This window comes from Littorina saxatilis, linkage group LG8, assembly GCF_037325665.1.
Source record: "Littorina saxatilis isolate snail1 linkage group LG8, US_GU_Lsax_2.0, whole genome shotgun sequence".
Classification (NCBI taxonomy): Eukaryota; Metazoa; Mollusca; class Gastropoda; order Littorinimorpha; family Littorinidae; genus Littorina; species Littorina saxatilis.
This window is the reverse complement of record NC_090252.1, coordinates 5,091,734-5,109,663: the sequence shown is the minus strand read 5'-3', so window position 1 is coordinate 5,109,663 and position 17,930 is coordinate 5,091,734. Positions and strand designations below refer to the sequence as shown.

The following is a 17,930-nucleotide window of genomic DNA, read 5'->3' as shown; positions in this document are numbered from 1 at the left end:
TGACTTATTAAAATGAATGAAAACATTGTGGATGGATATTGACGGCTGTTGCGATGAAAACTGGCATTTACAGCGTCAAATGGGATTTCTAGAAAACGGCTTTACAGCAACATCATACATCAGAAATTCATAATATTTGGCACAAGGATACACATGTATTATATCTACAATCATATAGAACGTGTTTGTTTTTTTAAACAACTACAGTTGAATTTAAATTAATTATTGTAATGAATCTTTCTTTCTTTATTTGGTGTTTAACGTCGTTTTCAACCATTCAAGGTTATATCGCGACGGGGAAAGGGGGGAGATGGGATAGGGGAAAGGGGGGAGATGGGATAGAGCCACTTGTTAATTGTTTCTTGTTCACAAAAGCACCAATCAAAAAAATTGCTCCAGGGGCTTGCAACGTAGTACAATATATGACCTTACTGGGAGAATGCAAGTTTCCAGTACAAAAAACTTAACATTTCTTACATACTGCTTGACTAAAATCTTTACAAACATTGACTATATTCTATACAAGAAACACTTAACAAGGGTAAAAGGAGAAACAGAACCGTTAGTCGCCTCTTACGACATGCTGGGTAGCATCAGGTAAATTCTTTCTCGTCCCAACCAATATGGGACTCCCCCTAACCCGCGGGGGGTATTGTAATGAATATGCAGTGAGAAATTCGTTCATTCTTATGACAAAAGATATCAAAATTCAACTGTAGTCTGTTGTAAAAAAATCGTTCTATATGATTGTTGATACGATACATGTGCATCTTTGTGCCAAATATTAGGAATTTCTGATGTATGATGTCGCTGTTTCCTAGAAATCCAATGTAACGACTGTTTCCATAGCAACGGCACTCTATGTCGATCAGTATTCACAATCCTCCGAAAGCGGCGTATGGCTGCCTAAATGGCGGGGTAAAAACGGTCATACAGGTAAAAATCCACTCGTACAAAAACATGAGTGTACGTGGGAGTTTCAGCCCACAAACACAGAAGAAGAAGAAGAAGTATTCACAATTGTTCTATTTATTTTTATGTCACTTCCCAGAAAACCAGGTTATTCCATGTATTCTCCAAATTCAATTTTACTGCCGCACATTTCCTTAACAAAATGTAAGATTTACTGTACTTTGACCCAGCAATTTTTGTAAGTGGACAGGCCTTAGTTTTATTTCGGTGGCATAATTCAATGCGCTTCGTCAAAATGTCTTGAACTGAAACCAAAAGCAGATGCAAGACTTATGGTCAGTTGGAGTTGTCTCCCGTACTCCTAACTTTAATGTGCTGCAGACAGGTGTGCCCAAACAGCCCATATCACAAACGGTTTGGAATTCCCGAAAACACAAGATCCGCACTGCACAACTTCAGTGCACAAATACGCGAGAGTGCTCGGTCGCTTTTTGAAAATGTGTATCTTGAGAGAAAAATATAGAATAGTGCGCTGTCCGAAGGAATAGAGTTCTTATAGGACAATGACAGCGCTCAGTTCAAAACGATAGGACATGATCACATCTGACCGCCATGCGGCTATGTGAATCAGACATCTGAGCCTTTCAATCCGTCTATGTCGGACGCCTGACGACATCCCCGAGGCTTTTAAATGAAATAAGACCATACGGGCACTAATAGTTGCATACCAAAAATGAACTGCCTCAAGGCTCTCTATGCAGAGTGGTATCTTTTTAAAGAATACATTCAGGTACAGCTTCTTCGAAAGAAAAAATAAATTCACCGCAACCACCAAAACATCTACCTCACTACAGAAAGCAGTCAAAGTGTTGATTTTTGGTCTGTGACCAAGTGGAGGGATGGTCTTATCCCATGTTAAAGGTGAGGACAACTTTTTAAATGAGGCGTAGTGGGCCTTTAAAACATTGACACAAATTTACAATAGCAACAAGTTGTAAAGCTCAGTACAACCAATACTGAGTGGACATTTACTGCCGCTGTTGCTGTAGTTTCCCCATCGATCACAGCTGGACCTGGATAGCACTGCTTTTCATCCACATTCACTGGCCAGGTCTTCGTCATCTTCTGTCCCTACTGACAAATGAATGACAAAGGAACTGATCTTAAATTCAAACACAATGACAAGAACAAGTTTTAAGTATGAGTAAGGAGTAAATTGTGTTTGTAACTGACACACACACACACACTAAACCCACATAAATGCCAAGAGCGTAAACATTCTAATTCCCTGATAGACAAGTTCCAATGCCTACTTTTTAATATGAAATATAGAAGACACATTCCCTGTCAGCGCTTGCTATCAAATTCAAAAAGCAAAGCAAAGGTCTGTAACATCAATCTGCAGGGCTAGAAAAATCTGCAGGTATTATTACTATTAATGTCTGGCAGCTCTCCTGACTGGCCAGGGAAAATCAAACACACACACACACACACACACACACACACACACAAACACACTTCGGTTCTCACACACAAACACACACCAACAGTCAGAATGTAACCAGAACTTGAGACTGAGAGGGAGCATAAAACACAATATGATCATGTAGCAGAACTCTTACCTGAATTGCCATTAGCATGAAATATTTCCCATTTGAGTCTTGACAGCCTCCCGATCATGAAGGAATCAATCTGCTTCTTCCACTGTGCCGGATCGATGCCAACCTGTAATATATATAATATTGGCTGAAGTAACATTCCTCTGAGCAACAAATTTAAAACAGTTAGTTGACAGGACAAGTAGTACTAGGAGCTACATGCAGTATGATATTTAGCTATGTGGAGGAACAACAAACACACTGTCCACAGAACCAGATGAATTTACACACTGCACCCTCCCCCATAAAACAACAACAACAAAAAACGACAACAGACGACCAAACCAACATTAGCGCTTGATTCTTATGATACTGTGGACAGTGGCATTGATATCTTTCTAGAATATAAAATTTTATAAGTCCTTTTACATTGATTTAGTGAAGTTTTGACTGAATCAGTGAACTGAATCTGTTCACATAGACTGATAGAGTGACAGACATACAATGTAGACAAGTTGATGTGTGCATATATATATATACATGCATATTACATAACATGTATATATATATATGTATGTATAACATGTATGCATGTGTGTAGAGCACAAAGGAAAAAAATAATAGAACTTGACACACAGTTTCACTGAGAATGAGATATATCCTGACAGTGAGTGAGTGAGTGACTGTTTACAGCAATACATTGTACTTTATTAAACTTAAAGGTACACACTGAAAGTCATGCGCTTCTAGTATTAAAAATGATTCTAATACTGGAGGAACTGCATGATCATCTTACTGGTGAAATAAAGCTAAGAGGTTCGAGCAGTTCTGTGGTTTGGACTCTTAGGTGTTCATTATTTTATTATTATCCCTGAACATGAATTATAAAAATAAAATGAAAACACTCTTCCAGTCTTGCTCACAGTCACACACACACCTCCATATGAGTTATTCTGACCAGAACTTGAGAATGTAAGGGAGGGGAAGGAAAAAACACACTGTACATCATAACACTGACAGTTGTACATAATAAAACCTCTTCGCCTTACTCTTACCTGATTTGCGGCAGTGGCATCAAATATTTTACTTCTGTCAGTGACAGCCTCAAGATCATGCAGCAATCGGTTGGCTTTTTCAGCTGAGAGGAGACCTTGAAGTTGAACATACTAGCTCTAGCTCTCTTCTGATTGATGCCAACCTGCAAGTAAAATAATTGGGAACGGCCGATCAGAAGGTTACCTATTTGAGTATTTCAAGTTAGACTCAATCTTTAAAAACAAAAAGAATTTATAAAATATTATGATCATGCACCTTGAAAAGAGGTTGCAAAAACGTGGTAGTGATAATCTTCTTCTTCAAATTAATGAGAAAATCCCTGTACAGGGCAACTACGTGTTGGTTCAGTGAACGATACCTTGCGCCTGTGGACTGACAGTCACAGTGACACTGACAGTGACTCGAGTGAGTCGAAATGACACCTGTTGCAACACATACTACCATAAACCCACTCTCAGTTATGAAACGAAACATGGAAACTTACCTCTGGTTAATATGCAAAGGTTCGCCCGTCCCAATTCTCTCGCATTAGCAAACACCATTGCCATTGGAGATTCTGTCCAAACAGATCGCCTTCGACCGCCATTAACTAAAAACCGAAACGCAGTAGGTCTGAAAACCACGCTCAACATCCAAAATAAGGAGGAAAAAAAAGAGCCCAAAACATTTTTTTGGCCAAAAACACTGTTTAAGCCCCACAAATATTTGTCCTTATTTTTTATGAAGCTTAATTTGTGCCCCTTATTTTATGCTCCACAAATACAGTTTGTGGCCCACAAAACCAAAATGTGCCCCACAAAAATAAGCCCAAAAATTTGTGAGGCACATTTCGCGTTTGTGGCCCACAAAAATAAGCCCAAAACGTGTGGGATTACTGACATCGAATGCCAAGGATAACCATGGCACCACCTCACAAGCTGTCAGAATCCTATGTAGCGGTACTTCCTGAAAAATAATTACAAAATCTGTGACATAAGTGTGTGTTGCATAGTCCGGCAGGGTGTTCCTACAAAAGGTGTGGAAAGTGGGGGGAAGAACACGTATTTTTCGTGAATTGATAGAATGGCTTGTTTCATGGCTGGATGGATGGGTGTGTGTGTGTGTGTGTGTGTGTGTGTGTGTGTGTGTGTGTGTGTGTGTGTGTGTGTGTGTGTGTGTGTGTGTGACAGTATGACAAGATCCATGTAAATCTTTCATTTTACCTAGTTAATTATGTCGACAAAAACAACAAAAATAGCATACACATAAAACAAGATCGTGCAATATCTCATATTCACTGTCCCCACTCACTGCGTATTTTAAACGCGTTCATGATGAAGGTTGCAAGTCTAAGTAATATTGATCTGTTTGGTGTCGCTAGAAGTAGCGCCAGTTTAAAGCTTGAAGGACGGTTGTAATATTGTGCAGGTATGTAGTACTCACGAATACCAGCATATTTTGGACATTTCAAAACAAAATGAATTTCATCTTCGGTCTCGTTTGCGCAGAATGGACACAAGTAATCTACAGCTGTTGACGACCGAGTGTGTCGTAATCGATGCACTTTGAGTGGCGAGACACCAAGTCTTAACCTAATCAGGCAGTTTCTTGCTTTGACGTGCTTCAGGTCATTTAAGTATGAAGACATAGATAAGGCTGACTTGAAAGTCCTATAGAAAAGGAATCGTTCTTTACTTTGTACGGTTTCTATCCACTCTTGCTTGTATAATGTGACTAGTCTGTTCTTGAATTCCGTTATGAACGCATTTTCATTTCCAACGCCTTGTTGAATCCAAACTTGGTCAAAGCCGTATTTGTATAGCACGTAGCAAACTGATGACGCCCATGTTCTTTTATTTTGTTCGTGTAAATAAAGCAGCATTTTATAAGCTTTCTGTGGCAATCGATGACTAGGCATTTTCAGGATGCGCAACCAAAATCGTATGGACTTAACAAACGTGTTGACAAATAACGGGTGTCTGCCAGTTTCTCCATACACAAGTGTGTTTGGTGTTTTCATGCTTGTGTTCAGAAACCTCTTAAGGGCAAACAGATGCACCTTTTCAATAGGTGAATGGTCTGCATCAAGGCCCCAGACTTCTGCCGCATAATTGAGCATGGGCTGGATCTGGGATTTTAATAGTTTATAGAATAATGTTTGGTGATCTTTCTCCTTGAGTCCACAGTACCTTAAAAATACCAATCACACCCTTTCTTGCACGCAGCGCTAAATCGTTCAGCGTGTGAGAAAATGTCAACCTTGTAGAAAAGTAAATTCCTAAGTATTTATACATGTTCACAGTTTCCATTACGTTATTGCCATACATCCATTTTTCAATAGCTGCAATGTGACCACCATTTCTGAAGATAACTATGTTAGATTTTTCTAAATTAACAGTCAAGCCAAGATTACAAGCAGTTTGGTATAACACGTTTATCTGGTTCTGTAACCCACACACAGTGTCGGAAATCAAAATAACGTCATCTGCGAACATGAGAATCAATATCTCAATAAAATCTGGGATAAGTTGTATACCGTGTCGTCCTTTTCGCTTAATTTCGTCCGCCAATTCGTTAATGAAAAGTGAGAACAAAATCGGGCTATTTATTTCTCCCTGCTTCAGGAGAGAGAGAGAGAGAGAGAGAGAGAGAGAGAGAGAGAGAGAGAGAGAGAGAGAGAGAGAGAGAGAGAGAGAGAGAGAGAGAGAGAGAGAGAGAGAGAGAGAGAGAGAGAGAGAGAGAGAGTGTGTTATACACGTAGATAAAGAGAGAGAGAATGACAGAGAGAGAGAGAGAGAGAAAGAGAGATGGACAAGGGATTATACAGATGGGCAGACATAATATAGAGACAGACACAGAGAGGCATAGAAAGATATACAGAGACGAAGATAAAGACAGGCAGAAGGAGGCACCAAGAGAGACAGACAGACAGGCAGACAGACAGACACGCAGAGACTGAGAGAGATGAATTTCTTAATGATGAACGAAATCACACACGCACACACACACACACACACACACACACACACACACACACACTGTATTTTTAAATGATTGATTGTCTTTATTCACAAGAACTTTCACTGTGTCTTTGGACGTCACAAACACACTAAGTTGGACATGTACGTTTGGATGTATGCGTGTACATTTCGGAGATTTACAATAGAAGAAACTCTCTGAAATTATAGATGTGCATCCCTGCTGAATGTTCGTGTTTGATATCCATTTCGGGAGGCTTTGCATAGAGTGACGCCATATAATGGAAGGGCGCTAGGTCTCAGCGACGCTTAGTTCTCGAGATAGGTGTGACCACATTACGTCATTTATACTTTCGTCATCGAAGATCTTTCGTATTTCAATCAGTGTCATTTCCCAGTTCTGTGTTCTGCGCTCGTTTTGACTGACTTGACAAGTTGAGAAAACCAATGGCATTTCATTTTTGCAAAGTAACTGAATATGAAAAGAAAAGAAAGCGTGCAGAAGTATGTTTGGGTCCTGCAAGACTTTATGACCAACGATTTCTCCCTTGGAAGAAAATGAAGATACATGTCTGCTTTTCGTCTGCTTTGAAGGTAGGGAGATTTTAAAGCGCACACGGTAAATTGCAAGTCGTATTGGACAAGAATGTTGTTATTCTTCTTTCTTCGAAGTACCATAGATTAGTTCTTGGCCATATTTTCGAGCTGTGCATTGTTATATTAAGGGAAATACACGTTTGAACGCAAATTCGCAAAGCAATTTTAATCATTTGCTCCGGAACTGCAACGTCGATTTGATAAAACAAAAAATTCTGGCTCAATATGCGGAAACATAGGTAGTGTCATAGTTTTTAAATGGGGTTCGAAGAACTGCTCATAATTTACATAGCACTCCGGCCCTGTTCTTTTTTTTTGTCACACCCAAAACCGTTATTTGTTTTGGACGACGCAGCATAAATATAGGTTCTCTTTTATATATAATATTTACGACTTGCAGTTGGGTTTGGGACCTCATTAATCTCGGCTTTCCCCTTTACTGGGGGACAACAACCTTCCGGTGTTTTTTGACAAGAATTAAGAAAAGTGTCGTCACAACCACGTCAAATGTATCAATACGTCATGCTTGAAAACAAAGGGACATAGCCTCTGAATGCTTTTTCCATGGCTGAAAGTGATTGTGAATCTCTTGCTGTCTCTGCGAAGCAATCCATGTTGTTGTGAAGTTTTGACGTGTTTTGTCCACGTGTTTTTAACCGGAAATGTATTGTCTCCCAACCAACCTTCCTTGGATCTATTACTTATGCTGGGTCACAGGGTCCTGCAAGTCGTGAATATCTACGTTTAGATATTTATATATTCGGCGAAACTCCTGTTGACAATGAAATACTCCATTAACACTTTCTACCCCACCTATGTTGACCAAGTGTTTTTTTTAGCCGAGACCAGCTGTGCTGCAGCAGGTCACTCAGAATTGTAGTAACTGTGTAGTAACTGTGTATCAACACGCTGGAAGCGACTGCAGCTAACAGTCTGAGCGGATATATCCGTACCTGGTAAGATAGAGCCATATGAATGGGTACGAATATATCCGTACCTGGGAGACAATGAGTTAAGACAAGAGGTTCATGCATTAGCAAAACCCTTTCCATCAGGAGATTTTGCAGGTTATTGCAACAATTCATAAAGGTATCCATCCTGGGTAAATAAAGTCTCTGCCACCCGGATTAAACTGGTCTCCGATTGATGTTCCGTTGATAATGAAATCCTTCATGTACACGGTGGTGCCAGGATTTAAAAACCCTACCCACCAAGAAAAACTCCAGAAGGTGATGATAGTGTGGTCCATGGAAGACAAGATACTCATGTCCACGGCCGGGGAATGTCCTGTCAAGTAATGCACGTGGTAACCGCCAGGAACGTTGTCCTTGCACCACTGCAGGCTGTTGCTGCCCACCACGAAGACACAGTCAGGGTAGCGGCTGCGGAAGAACGCCATAGATCTGTTGAGGTAGTCTGGTGACACCTGGGGGTAGCCGAGTTTTATGTTGCGCTCGCTAGTCATGTCACCGCGACGCACGTGCACGCCTATCAGAGTGGAGGTGTTGTGCTTCTGTCTGAGTACATGCACCACGTGTGAAGACTCGTTGCGAATCTTGTCAGTAAAGGTCAAAGCTTTGCGGATCTCTAGTTCGTGATGTTCGAAGTATTTGTAAGATACGAGATATGTTCCAATTGTAAAGTCATGGCCCGGATACAAGTGGGTGAACTTGTCATCAAACTTGCAGAAAGATACTTCACGAACAGTTGCTGCCTTCTGGCAGCGGTTTACAAACGTGGACGAATTTGCTGAGATTTGGTTAAAGGTTTTCAGCACGTTGGGTAGATGATGGCTTCCAAAGAAGACAGGTGTTCTGTTGAGGGTCAAGGCCAAGCCTAAAGTGCTGGCGAATTGAAAGAGTTCGTTGCCAAGACGAGCCGTGAACCAGTGACAGAGAAGTCTTTTAGTGTTGTCAGAAGAGTGTGCCACCTGTGATGACGCCTCCAACGATGATGATGGTCGTGGTGGTGCTGGTGGTTGCCGTGGTGGTGGTGGTGTTTGGTACGGCGGTTGCGAAAGTAACAATGGTTGCAAAACAGAAGGGACCTTGGACTGAAGCAGATATATGCCGACGAGAAGACAAGCCACAGTCACAACCCAAAACAGCTCTGCAACATACGATGAAGATACAAGTGAATTAGGTAAGTTGGAGTGCAATTTGTCTGAGGCACACACACACACACACACACACACACACACACACACACGCACGCGCCCGCGCGCGTTCTCTGAAGGGTTAAAAGCAAGATGGAAACAATATTCACCATGGAAGTCAAAGTCAAAACAAGTCGCGTAAGGCGAAATTACTACATTTAGTAGAGCTGTGGAACTCACAGATCGAAACTGAACGCACTGCATTTTTTCACAATGACCGTAGTCCGCCGCTTGTGCAAAACGGAGTGCACTAGTGAAACTTACGAGCCTGTTTAGCGCGGTAGTGGTTTCGCTGTGCTGCATAGCACGCTTTTCTGTGCCTCTCTTCGTTTTAACTTTGTGAGCGTGTTTTTAATCCAAACATATCATATCTATATGATTTTAGAATCACGAACCGACAAGAAATAAGATAAAATTGTTTTTAAATCGATTTCGGAAATTTAATTTTGATCATAATTTTTATATTTTTAATTTTCAGAGATTGTTTTTAATCCAAATATAATATATTTATATGTTTTTGGAATCAGGAAATGATGTAGACTAAGATGAACGTAAATTTGGATCGTTTGATATTTAAAAAAAAAGTATTACAATTTTCTGATTTTTAATGACCAAAGTCATCAATTATTTTTTAAGCCACCAAGCTGAAATGCAATACCGAAGTCCGGCCTTTCTCGAAGATTGCTTTACAAAAATGTCAATCAATTTGATTGAAAAAGAGGGTGTGACAGTGCCGCCTGAACTTTTACAAAAAGCCGGATATGACGTCATCAAAGACATTTATCGAAAAAAGGAGAAAAAAACCGTCTGGGAATATCATACCCAGGAACTCTCATGTCAAATTTCATAAAGATCGGTCCAGTAGTTTACTCTGAATCGCTCTACACAGACACACACACACACACACACACACACACACACACACACACACACACACACACACACACACACACACACACACATACACCACGGCCCTCGTCTCGATCCCCAATCTATGTTAAAACATTTAGTCAAAACTTGACTAATGTAACACGTCGTGTAAGGCGAAATAACAACATTTAGTCAATCTGTCGAACTCACAGAATGAAACTGAACGCACTGCATTTTTTCACCAAGACCGCATACTCGTAGTTTCGTCAGTCCACCGCTCGTCGCAAAGGCAGTGACATCGACAAGCCAGAATAGTGCAGTAATGGTCGCGCAGAGTAGGATAACACGCTTTTCTGTATTTATATATTCTTTTTAGCGTACTGAGTTTGTTTTTAATCCAAACATATCATATCTATATGTTTTTGGAATCAGGGACCGACAAGGAATAAGATGAAATTGTTTCTAAATCGATTTCGGACAATTCATTTTAATCATAATGTTCATATTTTTCATTTTCAGAGCTTGTTTGTAATCCAAATATAACATATGTACATGTATATGTTTTTGGAATCAGAAAAAGACGCAGAATAAGATGACATTGTTTTTGGATCGTTTAAAAACAATTTTTATATAATGACAGGTTTCCGATTTTTAATGACCAAATTAATTAATTAGTTTTAAGCCACCAAGCTGAAATGCAATACCAAAGTCCTGCCTTTGTCGAAGATTGCTTTGCCAAAATTTCAATCAATTTGATTAAAAAATGAGGGTGTGACAGTGCCGCCTCAACTTTTACAAAAAAGCCGGATATGACGTCATCAAAGACATTTATCGAAAAAAAAAGTCGGGGATATCATTCCCAGGAACTCTCATGTCAAATGTCATAAAGATCGGTCGAGTAGTTTAGTCTGAATCGCTCTGCACACACACACAGACACACGCAGACACACACACGCACACACGCACACACACACACACACACACACACACACACACACACACACACACACACACACACACACACACACACACACTACCCCCCGCGGGTTAGGGGGAAGAATTTACCCGATGCTCCCCAGCATGTCGTTAGAGGCGACTAACGGATTCTGTTTCTCCTTTTACCCTTGTTAAGTGTTTCTTGTATAGAATATAGTCAATTTTTGGCTCACGAAGTGTAGCCTATGCGATCGTAACTTTGTCTGTCTGTGCGTGCGTATGTGCGTGCGTGTGTATGTCTGTGGTAGAAACTAACATTTCGTCATTTGAAGACGTCACATTATGGCGTAAGAGGGTTAGACGTCACGCGAAGGAATGTCTCGGTCATTGTTATTTTGAGCGGGCCGAGACTAGTTGGCAGTCGTGTCTGTAAGTAGGCTACATGCAGACAGACAGATCTAGATCTAGTGTCTCGCTTTCTTGCACAGTGTCACCTATGCTTACTGTGTGTGTGTGTGTGTATGTGTGACGGAGTGATTGAGTTTGTGTTACTGTTTGTCGATTTCATACGTGAGCCTTGAAGGCTTCGCCTCTTGTTGTAGAGATTTTAGTCAAGCAGTATGTAAGAAATGTAAAGTCCTTTGTACTGGAAACTTGCATTCTCCCAGTAAGGTAATACGTAGAGGTTACATGCCGAGTCTCAGTGATTATTAAAAATAATGATCGAAGTTAGCGGATCATGAAAAATGCGAGCTTCAGCGAGCTTTTTCATGACCGCGAACTGAGACCATTATTTTTTTTATAATCACTGAGATGAGGTGTGTAACCTCTTTATTCCTCCTTTCTTCAGTTATTCAAAGAAAAGAGGAGTTTTTTTGCGAAAGTTTGATCGAATCCCATTCACTCAACCAGTCAACCTGCGCAGGCGATCGATTAATGCGCGGTTGTATAGTTCCGTGCAAATCATTCCATTCTGTTAACACTTCTTGTCAGTTTTCCTATTTTGGACTAAAATCAAGTACACAGATATGCTGTTATTCTGCTGTGGCGGCAAAGGCAGATATTGTGTGTTCTGTATAATTATGTTTTGGTATCGCTTAGGATAATGTTCGGATTGCAGTCTGTTGTCGAAGAAACTGAGTGAAAAGAAGGGGAACTACTCTTGTCGCTAGACAACGTATGAGTTACTTGCCTTGGGAAATTGCTTGTGATGAACGGTTTGAGCACGGCAGATCTAGATTCAGAAAACAACCGAACTCATGAATTTTATATGGAGATTCATGTGTTCAGGCCTGTAGTTGTTAATTTAGATACGGTATGTTTGTATTGTTTGCTCCAGAGATGTATACTTCGTACATTAGAGCGTTCGGAACTTTTCAGTCGCAAAAAGTAGTACCGAAACAGAACAACTTCTCAACCCATTGCACTATCAAGGATTCAGGCTGTTGCTGGGTCGTTATTTGTTTTTTTGCTGGGTCATTATCGAAAAATTACTACCCCAACAAGTTTACAGAGGTAAAGAAGCAGAGGGGGGAATAAATTGTACTACGTTGCAAGCCCCTGGAGCAAATTTTTGATTAGTGCTTTTGTGAACAAGAAACAATTGACAAGTGGCTCTATCCCATCTTCCCCCTTCCCCCTTCGCGGTTGAAAACGACGTTAAACACCAAATAAAGAAAAAGCAAGTCGCGTAAGGCGAAATTACTACATTTAGTCAAGATGTGGAACTCACAGAATGAAACTGAACGTAGTCCGCCGCTCGTGCAAAAGGCAGTGAAAGTGACGAGCCTGTTTGGCGCGGCAGCGGTTGCGCTGTGCTTCATAGCACGCTTTATTCCCCCCTCTGCTTCTTTACCTCTGTAAACTTGTAGGGGTAGTTATTTTTCGATAAACGCGAGCAGCTTCACAGAAGTTCTGGAAAAACAGGTTCACAACTTGTTAGTCGAAGAGAAACATGATCGCGGGGAGAAAGTTGAGTCCACGATACACACGGTCTGAGATTCCTCATTGCACGGTCAAGTTATCTCAATCATATATATGTTTATGTCTTTTTAAAGATAAATGTGAATACTTCAGTCAGTAAAATAGCAATGTCGCTGGCGAAAGTAAACGTAAATGTGTTTTTGTTTTTGTAAGGAGCTACCTTCAAATACACCGTTTATCTCTTCCAAGTTATTTGACCACACCATTCATAAAAAAAGTTTGTGTTAAAATGTGGTGTGCATTTGCTTCAATGTACGTAGAATGATAGTATATGATCCCCCCAAAACATTGCTCTTAGATTGACTTTAACAAAAATTATTAAATGAAAAATAAGCAAAGCGTTGAGCCGAAACATGTTGGCTCACGGATGACAAGATAATGTCAACACTATTCATCAGAATGATTTGAACTTTTGCAGAATTGTTTTAGACATTCTGATAGATGTTTTGATCCAGACGATTTTCTCTGGGAAAAACAGTTAAAGAGATACAAATGTTGTCTCACCTCCCTTAACAACTTTGACATACGAGGAGAAAGCCAAATTAATTATTTATTCAGAACAGGTTGTTTAGTTTTTGCTATCTTGCCTATCTCTTGTGTTATGTCATTTCTGCTGATACAGGTGTTGAGAGCATGAGCAGTAGAACACGAGAAACGTAGGATAATAACACATAACGAAAAAGCACAAATAACAGAAACAAAGAAAAGAATTAATCGCTGGTGTCTTGACGAGAAGCAAATAACATAGCATAACTGGACAAACATGCAAAATCAGACTTATAATCAAAATGGCCAACAAACAGACACAACACAATTAATCATAATTACAAACAAATGATACTCACTGTTAATGCAGTGGCGACCCATTTTTTCCGAAAAAACAAACAAAAAGAAAATGTTGAAGATCAGCCTTTTAATTGTTTTTGCGAGCTTTGTAAACTGCCCTTCCACGATCTCTAATCTATGCCAGATGTGTCTCTTCCAGATCCACACAATGATTTCAACACTGCAGTTGTTTGTCGACTGTTGATGTCATTCTCACAGCTGGTATATAAGCCCAGACATAAAAATTGTACAGTTGTGAAGTGATTGCACGCGTGGCAAAGTGAATTCATAGCATCAATAGCATAGGATGAACACGTTGCGTAAAGCTATATGAAGACATTCATTGAAAAGCCCTCGAGTGATTCAGTTAATGTGCAACTATCTCTAGGATGAGACGTTTGTGGGGGGTGTTTGTTTAAACATGTTTTAAACTTTTTCCTTACATGTATTACATTACAACATCACCTCTGAGACAAAAACAAAAAACAACAACAAAAAAACAGATAAACACAAAAACGATTGCCACGCTGCAATGTAAGGCTTCTCAGTATTAGTATAAATCACCATCTGTGTGTGTGTGGGTGTGTGTGTGTGTGTGGGTGTGTGTGTGTGGGTGTGTGTGGGTGTTTGTGTGTGTGTGTTGTGAGAGTGTGTGTGTGTGTGTGTGTAAGTGTCCGTGCGTGCGTCAGTTCGTGCAAGCGAACGCGCGCGCGAGTTTGTGTGTGTGTTTACATTAATTTATTTTAAATATTATCATTGTTTAAACATTATCAATATAAAACCTTCTCACGTTCTTTCGCCTTCAAACACGACTGTCAAGGTGTCACCAGACACCTCATAAAGAAGAAAGTGTATCGCCATTAATTTTGCATTAAACACCAATATTGCAGCGTGCATGATTAACAAATGAGGTCACCACAGTGCATCCTTGACCTATGTGTGTGTGTGTGTGTGTGTGTGTTTGTGTGTGTGTGTGTGTGTGTGTGTGTGTGTGTGTGTGTGTGTTATGTGTGTGTGTGTGTGTGTGTGTTTGAAGTATGTGTACGTGCGTGCGCGCGCACTACGTTTGACGCTTGTCGGTACCACGAACTCTGTCTCGTTCCTATAGTTATGATCACACGAAATGAGTCGTCACCCTTGCAGTGAGACACTCATCGACTTTTGCTCAACGTCGGTGATATCAATCAGAAATTGAAACATTATCAAAACCTTACATTAATGGTGTCACCGACCAAGTGCCTATCCCTATTTAACTTTTTTCTTTCTATAGTATTTTTGGCAGAAAGATAACGTAACAAAGCAGACACATGTTTGGTTACAGTCTGTATATAACCTTTTCTTGATCTTGAACATATACGGCGGGGGGGGGGGGGGGGGGGGGGGGGTAGAGGGAAGACACTTGTGATTAATATTTCTTCAAACCGGTGTCTTAAGTGTGCGTGTGCTTGTCCCAAGCTGTAGTGCAACAAGGGTCTATCAGTGTGCGTTTGCTTGTCCCAAGCTGTAGTGCAACAAGGGTCTATCAGTGTGCGTTTGCTTGTCCCAAGCTGTAGTGCAACAAGGGTCTGTCAGTGTGCGTTTGCTTGTCCCAAGCTGTAGTGCAACAAGGGTCTGTCAGTGTGCGTTTGCTTGTCCCAAGCTGTAGTGCAACAAGGGTCTGTCAGTGTTCGTTTGCTTGTCCCAAGCTGTAGTGCAACAAGGGTCTGTCAGTGTGCGTTTGCTTGTCCCAAGCTGTAGTGCAACAAGGGTCTGTCAGTGTGCGTTTGCTTGTCCCAAGCTGTAGTGCAACAAGGGTCTGTCAGTGTGCGTTTGCTTGTCCCAAGCTGTAGTGCAACAAGGGTCTGTCAGTGTGCGTTTGCTTGTCCCAAGCTGTAGTGCAACAAGGGTCTGGCAGTGTTCGTTTGCTTCAGTGAATGATTTATGTCAGTCCGTCACTCGGTTTGTTATGCACGAGAAAACCGTAGTGTGACTGTCCTTTTGTTTTCTTTTTGTGTGTGACTAAAAACACGTATGGTAGACACTCGGTTTGATAGAATACATAGTGACCAAGCATAGTGTGATAGGAAGTGTCTATTTTTGTGGGAATACGTATCCGTCTGTACTGAGCACTGTGTTCGTATACCGCTGCAGTCGCCCTACAAGCTCTTGCGCCAGTGATCCGGAACTGTTTAGATCAAAACGTTTACCGGGCACTGCAACATCTGCACCGGCTTCAGCCTCATTTTCGTTGTTGTTCCCGCGTGAAATTGGCATTTGTGGTGGCACCAACTTAAGTTAACGACTATAGTCGGAACACAGTTCCTAGGGTAAGCACGATAACGGATAGGAAGTGCGTTATGCGAACCGCTCTTTGTAGGTTTAGTGCGCGGGACCCCTTACACACATTTCTAGTACGTGATTTCGACTTCTAGTGCGTATAGGACGCAGGGACGCGCACTCCGGGGAGCCCTAAGCTTTACCACACCAGCGTGTTTTCTTCCTGTGACAATACTCGCTCCAGGGAATGACACGTTAGACCACCCTCGTGCTTGTACCGGGTATATTGCTGTTGTCATGCTATGTGTGTTTTGGCGACGGCACGAACTTCCCAAGTGCAATTGTGTTGGAGTTGGCGACTTTTGTATTGGGGAGCCACTGACAATTGACATACATTGAACAGCGTGCATCTCCTCTTGTTCATGGTGGTGGTGGTTATACAGATGATGACGACGACGACGACGATGATGATGATGGTGATGATGATAATGACGACGATGATGAGTATGATGGTGATGATGATGACGACGATGATAATGATGGTGATAATGATGACGACGATGATGATGATGATGGCGATCTAGACGGTGATTGATGGCAGTGGTAATGGCGTGGATGATGACGATGATGTGCACTCCAACAGAGAAGCCCCTTATGATATTTAACCTTCCGTTCTGTTTCGCTTATGTTTTGTATGTGTATGTACGCGCGTGTGATTGCGCGCGCGCGCGCGCGTGTGTGTTTGTGTGTGTGTATGTGTGTGTGTGTGTATGTGTGTGTGTGTGTGTGTGTGTGTTTGTGTGTGCGCGTGTCAGAGAGTGCGTGTCTGTGTGCGGATTGAATATGTTTAGCACGTGTAGTATCATGCACGATAATAATCTCAACTGAAATAAAAAGGTCAAAGCGAAAGCAAATTCCACTATTTCGTCATATTCACCGAGTGCAATTGCATAGTTACATAATTTCGTTTTGCTCATCCACTGTAATCTTCAGAATCAGTATTTGTTCACAAATGTGGTTTTAAAAGAAAGTTCCCGATGGGTTTTCCGTAATGTTGTTAGCATTCCCACCATATTCGTATTTATGACCAAATTCACCAGTAAAAAGCAAATAACATCAGCATCTTTGGCAAACTAAAAACTTAAATCTGTATTTATAAGTTCTGATACACCGCCATTTATGTTAGAATAAATCGTGAAAGAAACTAACCCGGATTGCCTGTAGTGCAATAAATCAAAACAAGATCGTAACTCCAAAGTGTCAGCACATTTCTCGGGAAAAACCTAGTTCAAAAGGGCTTTTATTTAATAGCACGAACAAAATGGCATTCTCCGAAATGTTTAGTTTGCACTCATGCAACCACTGGAACCAAGAAAACATAACCATCAATCATAAAATATCATGCAAAGCTGACTTTGATTTCAGTTGGTGTGACACTGAATTTCGCACTCATTTTTGGAGACCCGATGTATCATGCGGCTATTGACCGTGCAATATGCTTCGCATATCATGTATTAATGCTATTGGCAATAGCACCTTGCCTCGGGCAACTCTCTATGTTGATCTTCAATGTGTATGCCTATATATGCGCAGTCACATCGGCTAACAAAGGCAGAAGCCCGTCCCATGAACCAGAATGTTTGACGAGGTGTTGCTTACTTTAACGTACTTCTCCCTTGAGCTTGCCCTGTCTTAGCCGTAGCACGAATCTCATCAAGCGAAACATTGATCGGGCGCTGCGTCTTTTTACATTCAGTCAATACTTGACTGAATGATTTAACGACG

General features: G+C 41.0%; 2 protein-coding genes and 1 long non-coding RNA gene across 3 annotated transcripts in view; all 3 read right to left on the bottom strand.

The window, feature by feature from the left end:
• The window catches only part of LOC138972614 (galactoside alpha-(1,2)-fucosyltransferase 2-like), a 162,790-nt gene that overhangs the window by 69,023 nt on the left and 75,837 nt on the right, over positions 1–17,930 (bottom strand). The gene's annotated exons all lie outside the window — the stretch shown is intronic.
• LOC138972592 (uncharacterized) lies at positions 250–4,470 on the bottom strand. Its single transcript, XR_011457671.1, has 4 exons — positions 4,051–4,470; positions 3,566–3,708; positions 2,535–2,637; positions 250–2,046 (listed from the first exon to the last, which is right to left on the bottom strand). It is a non-coding gene; the product is annotated as an uncharacterized lncRNA (long non-coding RNA).
• LOC138972591 (galactoside alpha-(1,2)-fucosyltransferase 2-like) lies at positions 6,589–14,073 on the bottom strand. The gene is made up of 2 exons (XM_070345247.1): positions 13,910–14,073; positions 6,589–9,229 (listed from the first exon to the last, which is right to left on the bottom strand). Exons 1-2 carry the CDS (start codon positions 13,929–13,931, stop codon positions 8,202–8,204), a joined length of 1,050 nt encoding a protein of 349 aa, XP_070201348.1. The 5' UTR covers positions 13,932–14,073; the 3' UTR covers positions 6,589–8,201.

Bases quoted from the DNA above. Each gene is read 5' to 3' on its own strand.
- LOC138972591 (XM_070345247.1), bottom strand. From the start codon at position 13,931: ATGGGTCGCCACTGCATTAACA. The intron at 9,230-13,909 runs GTGAGTATCATT...CGTATGTTGCAG, and splicing joins GGGTCGCCACTGCATTAACA to AGCTGTTTTGGGTTGTGACT.